This window comes from Punctularia strigosozonata (assembly GCF_000264995.1).
Source record: "Punctularia strigosozonata HHB-11173 SS5 unplaced genomic scaffold PUNSTscaffold_5, whole genome shotgun sequence".
NCBI lineage: Eukaryota > Fungi > Basidiomycota > Agaricomycetes > Corticiales > Punctulariaceae > Punctularia > Punctularia strigosozonata.
In genome coordinates, this window is record NW_006767437.1 from 1,853,368 (window position 1) to 1,862,660 (window position 9,293).

The 9,293-nt window shown below is 53.7% G+C and overlaps 4 protein-coding genes across 4 annotated transcripts in view; 2 read left to right on the plus strand and 2 right to left on the minus strand.

The window, feature by feature from the left end:
* Positions 1–1,340: 1,340 nt before the first annotated feature.
* Positions 1,341–3,220, plus strand: PUNSTDRAFT_133764 (uncharacterized protein; the record flags this gene model as incomplete). Its single annotated transcript, XM_007383201.1, has 11 exons — positions 1,341–1,546; positions 1,681–1,733; positions 1,790–1,813; positions 1,880–1,932; positions 1,987–2,007; positions 2,063–2,127; positions 2,187–2,639; positions 2,694–2,772; positions 2,825–2,884; positions 2,945–3,006; positions 3,067–3,220. 11 exons carry the CDS (start codon positions 1,341–1,343, stop codon positions 3,218–3,220), a joined length of 1,230 nt encoding a protein of 409 aa, XP_007383263.1.
* Positions 3,221–3,425: 205 nt separating this feature from the next.
* PUNSTDRAFT_113285 (uncharacterized protein) lies at positions 3,426–4,696 on the minus strand (the record flags this gene model as incomplete). Its single annotated transcript, XM_007383202.1, has 2 exons — positions 3,426–4,451; positions 4,505–4,696. 2 exons carry the CDS (start codon positions 4,694–4,696, stop codon positions 3,426–3,428), a joined length of 1,218 nt encoding a protein of 405 aa, XP_007383264.1.
* A 383-nt stretch (positions 4,697–5,079) lies between these two features.
* Positions 5,080–8,396, plus strand: PUNSTDRAFT_67118 (uncharacterized protein; the record flags this gene model as incomplete). Its single annotated transcript, XM_007383203.1, has 19 exons — positions 5,080–5,190; positions 5,241–5,269; positions 5,324–5,488; positions 5,539–5,973; positions 6,025–6,107; positions 6,165–6,269; positions 6,322–6,335; positions 6,391–6,475; positions 6,536–6,596; positions 6,650–6,688; positions 6,745–6,836; positions 6,896–6,938; positions 6,996–7,126; positions 7,182–7,225; positions 7,279–7,293; positions 7,341–7,508; positions 7,560–8,051; positions 8,118–8,243; positions 8,298–8,396. 19 exons carry the CDS (start codon positions 5,080–5,082, stop codon positions 8,394–8,396), a joined length of 2,337 nt encoding a protein of 778 aa, XP_007383265.1.
* A 266-nt stretch (positions 8,397–8,662) lies between these two features.
* PUNSTDRAFT_113283 (uncharacterized protein) overlaps positions 8,663–9,293 on the minus strand; it is a gene marked incomplete at both ends in the record, with an annotated part of 1,638 nt that continues 1,007 nt past the window's right edge. Inside the window, one exon of the mRNA XM_007383204.1 lies at positions 8,663–9,190. Coding sequence (XP_007383266.1) covers positions 8,663–9,190 — 528 coding nt within the window. The remainder of the gene's footprint in view (positions 9,191–9,293) is intronic.

Sequence of the window (9,293 nt, forward strand, 5' to 3'; positions counted from 1 at the left end):
GGAAAACGTTGGCCGCGCTATGCAGCGCACTCGGGAGTCATGGCCGCAACGACGGTCTTGATGTCGCGTGTTCCAAATTCCGTCATTTTACAGCGTTGTATTGTGCCCATCGTCGAGCTGGTGGAATCGAGGGGCTTGAAGGCGGAGCAGACCGGGCATCGATTCGCCAACTGCGAATGCCCGTCTCGACGGAAACGGACGGAGATAGACTGTTGCTCGCGTGTGTACGGTGCCAGTGCCACACAAACAGGTCTGCAAGTTGTATCAATACGACCAAATGGACCCGGTCATAGACGAAGGCCCTGACGTTCATCACGGTTCATGTGCGGATGGACCAGTTCTCGTCGCGAAGCAAACCGCAATTCCCGTCCCAATCGACCACAGGAGACGGGGAGAAACCTCTATGGACGCCAGACGTTCTTGTTGTCCTCGTGTTACGCCCTTGTTCGTGCTCCCCTCGTCCTCTTTATCTTCCCAACAGTCCGTGCTGAGTACACGTATTCTCTTCTTGGTGTTCTTGAGACTTGCGAAGTAACGCCCGAGTCTTACGGAGATGTGTGATGTTCAAGCTCGTAGACGTGGTTACAGAAATATTGTAGACTGCATAGAACTGGCCGACGTCCACACCACAAGGGCCACACGCAATTCGCGCGTCTGCCCTCTTTATATAATCAGCCCAAGGGGGAGACGTGTGTGCGCTTCTCATCAGAGAACGACGCACGTACCTCACGTTTACGCGCCCATCTTATCTCCTCTCGAGTTTCACGAGCAGCATCCTGCTTAGGCGGTTACGTCGATTGTCGATGCTTGCATGTCAAGTGGCTCCGGACAAGTCGGAGATGACCAAGTCTCCGGCGGGTTTCACGGCCCCGCCCCACATCATCACCCCCCGTCGCACGAAGGGGCGCTAGTGAAACAAGACTCTTCTATAGGCACCAGTCTACGCACTAGTGATTACAACATGGCTGCGGGCTGTGACAAAAGCACGAGTGGCTCAAGAGCAGAGGTTTGAACGTGGTACATACACAGAAGAGCTTCGTCAATGCTGTGAGTTGGCTGTGAGCGTGCCTCAAATTTTCAGGTACCGAGTTGATAGGCGCCAATGATCGCGTTAGCCTACCGACTTCGAGCACGTCGGATTCACGCACCCCTTATGGCAATGCACACGGGAGCCCCGATCGCATAGGACAAATTGGCGCCCATGGATGCATCGCCGTCGCGACGGCAGGACAGTTAAAGGAGTATGTTTCTGACAGACAGCGTTGCCGCCTTCCCCGACGACGACAGCCCCATTAGGCATCGCCGCCGAATAACTGCAGTCAAAGCTCTCCTCCGGAACCATGAACAACTCGATCGGCCTCAACAACTCGGTCTACAACTGGGTGAACTTCGAGTATGACGCGCAATGTTTCAGGGACCAGATCAGCCAATGGCCGGACAACGACTTCGCTGCATGTACCTTCACGACTGGTATGGTGTCCTTCCTCAATTTTACCGGCAACGGCAAGAACTCGTCTTTCATCGATGCATACTGCATCGCTCCTCCGTGCGTGATGTGTCTCTTTACCCTCTGTACCTACAGGAAGCATACTGAAGTCCAGTGAAGAGTGGATGACGAGTGCCCATTTGGCTTCTGCGCGAATTCCGATATTGCAGGCAAGTCTGATTCTCGTCATTAAGTCCGGAACCGCCTCTGATGCTGGGTTTTGTAGGGCCCTTGGTGCGCCTCGGTGGTGAGTTGTGGTATCATTCACGTCGTTCTGGTGCGAGAAGTTGATCCACATCGCAGCTTATCTGAGCAATCTTCTACTCGGTAAGCAACGTCCCCGCATGTGATGAATCAACGAGGGGGTTTGCTGAACGTACTGCGTATCAATAGCGATGCAAATATTTTACTCGCCTGATGACATACGAGATGCATTTGGAGCTCAGGTGAGTTAGTTGTTCCACCATCGTGTCTTTGACCGCAAACCTGAGTCAATTCAGATCTTGACAGTATATTCTCTGGTGAGGCCCAATCTATCTCAGCCACATTCTGTCTCCCGACAATTTCCATTTTCAGATATTCGCGACGTCGATAGCTCTGTTTAAGCGTCAACTGACGAAATTCCATGCTGTTTTATCTGTGTGAGTACATGGTGCATTCTACTTGACTGTCTTCAGTGGCTGATCTTTCGGTGTGGAAGCATCATGATCGGTTCACCCGTTACCCTCTACTTATGGGTATACGCAATCCTCTCTATATTCCGTGTTCCCAATCGGCTTTCCGAAACTCTGGGTCCATGGTCAAAGAAACCGGACTCAGGTCATCCATGGAAACACAGCGGACAACTTTTGTCCCGCATTCTCGTGCTTTTGACGATGATCATATGGATCGCAACGGTCATCTTCATATATTCCTCTGCCCCCGATCGGTTCGCACAGCCAAGCTGCGTCAAGCTTTTTTACGACATCATCATATCCAAGTTCTACGGGGCTGTTGGGTACCTCTTCGTGAATGCTGCTCGGACTTCGCCTGGGGGAGGCGTCGCGCTCGCTCTCCCGGTCATACTGATCGTCGTGGCTTGGGCTGTTGTGCTTGTTCTTCAGAGGAAGGTTTTGTGGCAGAATGGGTGGTCTCTGCGATTCCTCGTGGTTTGGTGCGCGGCTCGCCCTTCATTGGTACGCTTCAGCCTGACCCGTGTCGACTTCAGGCGTCACATCAGCATACAATATCCGTTCATTCATTTCACGTCGGTCATCCTACTTCCATCGCTCTACTGGATGGGATGCGTAAGCTTGAACTCGTGCAGGAGAAGTGAAGAAGCTGATGCATCACGTACAGATCGAACTCGGGCTCCTGAACACTCGAGATAACGACGGATGGAACGTCTCCTTTGGGCAGGTCAGTCTTCTCCGTGCATCTCTTTCGATTAGCGCGTACTGAACAATATGCCTGATGTAGATACTCGCCCTGTTCATCGTCGTCCAACCATTGATATCCGTCATTCCGCTCATTGGCGACAGGTTCATCCCGTGGATAACTCATCTAACGTGGGTTCAGATCGTGTGCTGCTGCCGTTGCAGTCCATCTAGCCGGAAACGGATTCCGAGGAACAACAGGCAATCGGTTTCGATGCCATATGAACCAACGACCGTGATATCTGAGCTTCCGATGGTTAATATGGACCACACTGAAGAAGACGAAGTTCTGTACGACCCGTATAAAGCGAAAGTTTGATTTGCGATAAGCTTTCTACGCGAACAGTGCGGATTGCTGCAAATTTGTTGTGTCTTTAGATCGCTTTGTATGATACATCTCTCCTAATTTACATTCGCTGACATTTGTACACCCGAATGGCAGCCAAGGGCAGCCGGTCTGATCTAAAGGGAGGATCTAGCTAAGGGATTCAAGAAAGTTGCATAGAGATAGAAGGTAATAGGCGTCACCGTAGATGCAAATTGGCTAGGTTGCTCCTGAAGTACTCCACAATCATCCTGCCAGGCCTGTGTTCCTCGGGTATCAAGACGCTTCCCGGTAATCCCCGCACCAGCCACGCCTCAACCAGCATGTGTCCCCAGAGAATCGTCCAGCCAATCGTCCATATCCAACCGCCGAGACCATCAACCCTCAGCCGCCGTTTCTTCCCCCATTTCCCGTCGTCCAAGATGTGCCTCTCCCAGGCATTCTCCAATATCATGCCCACGCCAGAGAGGACGAAGAATCCGATGACACGCCAAGGATCTGTCCCACGGCCCATACCCCACATTCCCCAGTCGTGCAATACACCCGAAATGAGGAACGCCCCAAGTACTCCGGCGGCGCGGGCGACATTCCGGCTACCCGTGACGGCGAGGGCGAGAGAGCGTAAGGGCTCTGCGCCGATGACGATGAATGAACGACGAAAGGCTTGGTGCCAGCGTTTGCCCCAGAAATCAGCGAGGGAAGTCGCGAGGTAGGGCTTGTGGAATAATGGGGGCCAATCTTCGGGGTCTTGGTAGCCACTCAGTCCGATAATGCCTGAGACCGAGCAAATGGAAAATGATATGAGGATGATCAAATCGTACGCCAGAACGAGGGCTGCGTAGATGACAGTGCCGCTTGTAACGGTGAGAAAGGTCGAGCGCAAGTACCGGCGCAGGGGCGGGAGCGATGCGTCGAAGATGGTACCTCCAGCTGGAGAGCCGAAGGTGGCGGTGCCGAAAGATTGGACGAAGTAGTGTAACGTGTCGAAGGTGATGAAGTAGCATGCGGCGTGTAGGACTGTTCGAAGCAGAAATCGCGGAGTGGAAGCCTTAATAGGGCGAGGCACATGAAGTCCGCGCGACCATGTCCATCCGAGGCCGCGCGTGTTGAAGGCGAGGTCAAGAGCATCGAGCACGATGTGGTTGGCTTGGCCGGAAGTCTTGCGAAGAGGTTCTCGTTGAAGCGACCACTCGAACATCCGCATTGCCAAAGCAATCATGATGACCTTCATTTGATGTTAGCATCGCTACTTTTATTCCAAATAAATGTGTCGCGTACCACCAAACCGAAGTTCCAATACTCGAAACCCGGGCCCTTGACCTTGGCCAGATCATAAGACGTGGCTGCATGGTACGTCAGACCACACGCGATTGGGCCAAGAGCGAGTCGTACGAGTCGGGTGTTCTGGACTAGGACCAGTCCTGCAAGAATGAAATAGCAGACAAAGGTAGGAAAGATGCCCGTCCACATGTCGCGAGGCGTTGGTAGCACCCGCATATCATGATCAGGCCAAGCGAGTCCGAGCATCGAACCGCGTTTTCTGGCTAATTCACGTGTAATCCGAGGTTCGATAGTGAGGTGCCGGTCGTAGCAGGTGTGCAACCTCCTCTGAACGCAGCTCCGCTAGCAGCGGCCATGGACGACGTAAAAACAGGCCAGAAATAGGGGCCATCACCGCCTTTGACGCTACCGATGATTTCATCCTCGAATAATTCGCGGTTGATGACTTCCAAGTTCCGGCTTGCATTTCCATCCAATTCTTGACTTGACATGCTCTTTAGCCTGAGACTCTGACTTCTTTCTGACGCTGTATCGCTTGCGACGTCTTCCGTTGAATCAGTCATCAAGAAGGCATGGATTCGGAACTTGAGGAACAAACGCAGGGATTGCTAAATCCTTCACCGGACTCCTTGGCCTCAGTGAAAGTCTTCCCATTGATACCGCACCTGAAGAAGGATATCATAGTATGTTGCTCTACCCCCGCTTGTTTGCACTGTATCGAGACGCGTCATAGAGCAACATAGACTCGGCGTTGACCTGGGAGTACGTCTCGCGTCCCATCGGTAATCTCTTCGATGACTGACCCGCAGACCACAGACAGTTGACTGCGTCGGATATTAACTTCGCTATCATCCGTCCTCTCGTCTTCAAATATGCCCAACTCAAGAATCCCGCCACTATATACGCATGCCTGGTCGTGCGGTCGCACTTTCTCGCGCTGGCGTCTGAAGACATAGCGTATACCGGACTCATGATGTCTCGGTATGCGCACTTCCTCGCAAGACACTGCGGAGTTTTGACATCGCAAACAGGGCCAATGCTTGCGAAATCCTTGCCATCAAGCTCGTCGCCACGTTCGCACCATCCGTCTACTCTTCGACTTCGCAAGTGCAGCTCGTTGCAGTGCTGACAACTTCTTGGTCGCCCCTGCAAGGTGCTCCACCACATGTGCTTGCCCAAATCAAAGCGGACCTTGGCATCAGCAACGACAACGGGCATGTGGATGATTATGGCTTCCCACATCACGATATCATCGCCGACCCGGAGTGCGCCCTGGAATTGGCCATCGCGACAAAGAGCAAGAACTTTCTCAGTAGTCCGGTCGTTCAGGCAGTCGTGAATGATATCTACACGGGGCGCGTAGTGTTCAGCATGACCGCGCACAAGTCGGTATTAGCTGACAACTATAAACCCCGCGCGATCGAGATTTATGATTCCAGGAGCGCACCGTTCCTGGATCATTATCGGTAAGCAATTCCGGATCATGTAGGAATATCTCGCAGTTGACCATGTTCAAGGCTGCGGGTACCGCGGTATGGGGCTATACTAGAATTTCTCAATTTTGCGTTGTTGCTGGTTACTTTCGTGTTATGCCTCACCAGTGAGCCGTCTGGTGTCTTGAGGTTACTCTGTGTGTGCTGACCCATCTGCGACATAGACCGCAACATGGAGCATATGCAAATTTCCGAGATAGTATTCATCGTCATCGCGATCGCGTTTGCTCTGGAAGAATACACAGCATCCAAGGAACACGGATGGAATGGTGCAATTCACCTTTTACCGTCGTGTGTGCTCTGCATTGACACTTCTCTCAGTTTACATAGCGAACGTGCGTATTCCTGCGCGGTACAGGCGGTGGCGTGTCAAGTGCTGACTACACTTAGATGTGGAACGTCTTTGACACCGGTTTTGTCTTGATCTTCCTAGCATATTTCGGGTTTCGGCTCGACGGATTACTTCGTGGATATCGTGAGCAGCAGCCAACAGCGGGCTCTAATGGCATGCTAATGGACCATGCCCACGCTATAGCACCTTCATCCGAACTCAGTTTTGACATACTTGCTTGCGGAGCTTGCATTCTGTTTCCGAGGTGAGCTGGAACCGGCTATCGGCAATACCAACATTTTAATCGACCCCTGTCAGGCTTGCATTCTTCGCAATCAAGAATAATCTGGTTGTTATGTGCGTTCTTGCTGGACTTCAACCCTATTTGAGTACTACTCCTGATGACGCGAAAGCGCTCTGCGAGGCATGATGACCGAATTTCTGTTCTTCATGGGTATCGCAGCGATCTGCTTCTCGGGCCTGCTCTATACGTTGTGGACACTTGGTACGTGATGCGGTTGGGTTTCATCCAACTGGTATCTCTATACACAGTGTACTGATAAGTCGTATTTGCAGGTTCCGAAAGGTGGTCGATGAAGGGAATCATGTGAGAGAACCTTTCACGTCTTGCGCTCCAACTCGACTGACCTGCGACCGTTGACAGGTGGCTGATGGTCCAAATCTGGTTCGGTAACACGTACCTCAGCTTTGCCCAGGCGGCGTCGTTCCATCCACTCTTTGGGCCGATCCTCATGACAGGTTTTGCGGCGTTGAGCAACACACTCCTGCTTACGAGTGAGCGATCGTTGAGCTTGTTCTGCGTCTGCTGGATTGTTGACGTTGCCCTCAGTTCTCATTTCTATATTGTCTAACACGTTCGCGAGGATCGACGCCGTGAGTCGTCCTATACGCATTTGTTCATTCTGCTAACCGACTCCTTCCGGTAGAACGCTGAGCAAGAGGTAAAGAGATCATATGATCGGAGTAGTTGGCGCTCACGCTGTGATAGTATATGTTCCAATTTGCCATCACTACAATCGAAGGCGTCAAGTCAGATGCTTTGTTCAGCTACCAGCCGCCCTTCAATTTGCTTGCATTCATCATTCTCTGGCCGGCAAGCTTCGTGATGTCGCCGCGAACATTGCATTCGTGGAACGTCTTTCTCATCAAACTGACGGTACGTTCTCTCGCCATTCGTACCCCATCTATTCTCAAGGATAGCAAACAGTCATTCCCAACTCTGGTCGTCATAGGCGTTTACGAGCGGTACCTCCGCTCCGGCCAAGCGCTGCGCAAAGCGAGCGAAGACATCGCGAAGTCGCTACCGCGCTCGCTTAAGAACCTTCCCATCCTGGACGCGATCATGGGCTCGGACGCGAGCGACCTCTACGATGCCATCTTCGAGCTCAACGTTGACGCCGACCCCGCGCTCTTCAGTGACGACGATGAGCACGGTGCGGCGGACGAGGCGCCCGCGCTGCGGTCTATCGCGTCCGTGGAGAGCCTGCGGCTGAGGCGCATGCGGTCGGAGGTCAGCACGCAATCCGCGGCGCCGCGCATACAGACCCCGAGCAAGACGAGATCGCCCCGGAGGGCGGCGGCGTCGGTCAGCCCGACTGGATCGCCGCGCCGGAGACGACCGCCGCCGATCGCGCCATCCGTGTCGGCCGAGGTGAGGGGTAGGGACGGCCAGCCGAGCCCTCTTTCGCGCCTGTTCGGGGTGGGCAGGCCGCTGCGTAGCGGGCGGACAACCTCGGAGAGCTTGGGCGTGCCCGGTGGAGGGCAGGGTAGGCCCATGTCGCCTGTAGCTGGAGCACAGTTGGAGAACACTGCGAGGCGGCTGGAGGCAATGCTTGAGGACGTGAAGGACTTGCCAGTGAATAAGCTGAAGGAGGAGATGAAAGAGTTGCAGGTGCGCTTCACTCTTTTGGCAGGCTTCGTCGATGCTGAGGTGGTTGATGTGTAGGAACGGCAAGCGCGGATCGAGAACTTGCTATTGATGCTTACGAGAGGTATGAGACATGATACTGGGCAGCACTCGGCGATCCGACACGACACCAAATGAATATAACGGATGTCATCATCCTATCGGATTTTATACCATCATGTAAACCGTTGTCGTTCATTGCACACAATGCGACATTTCGTTCCATCCAGGGATGCGATCCGTCCACCGTGGGTACTGGGCATGGCTAACATGAGAGCGATCGCAGACGGGACTGACATCGACCCGCTGTATCCCCGCGCATCATCTCCGGCGACGCAGGGTCTGTCATGCACGACATCGATGCATGTTTGATGGGGATAGAGGAGGATTAGACCGTTTCACGATCACTTCGAGCGGGACCGTCGTCTTCTAGCGGATCCTTCGTGAGAGCCGTGCCGTCGTCGGGGTGATCTCGAGTTTCGGCGTCGCGCGTTATCTCGTCCACCTCGCGTATGTCGAGACGCACGTCCTTCCTCCTGTTGCTCCATCGAACGGAGGCTCTGATCCCGCGCATCCTCTGGTGGTGGTCGTTCCGGGCCCTCCGGGATCCCGTCCTCCTCATCCTCTTCCTTCACACTATGCCCTGACCTCTCGTCTTTCTCCTCCAGCTCCGCCGCCCTCCTCTGCTTTTCCTTCTCCTTCGTCTTCCGCCACATCAGCTTCTTAACGCACCGCGGGCACAACACAACTTTCACGAGCGCCTGTTTCACCTCCCCGCCTTCCTGATAGGCGAATGGCAGCTCGAGCGTGCTCAGCCGCGGCTTCGGCTCGTCGTCCGGGAGCGGGTGGAAAAGCGGACACCGCGTGTTGCCGCACGTCGAGTCGCCGAGGCCGGCTAGAACTTCGGATTCGGTGCGCCAGCGCAGGGCAAACTTGACCGAGGTCGTCAGCGATGAAGTCTTGAAAAAAGAGAAGAGAGAGAGAGAGAGAGAGAGAGAGAGAGAGAGAGAGAGAGAGAGAGAGAGGGGCGCACAT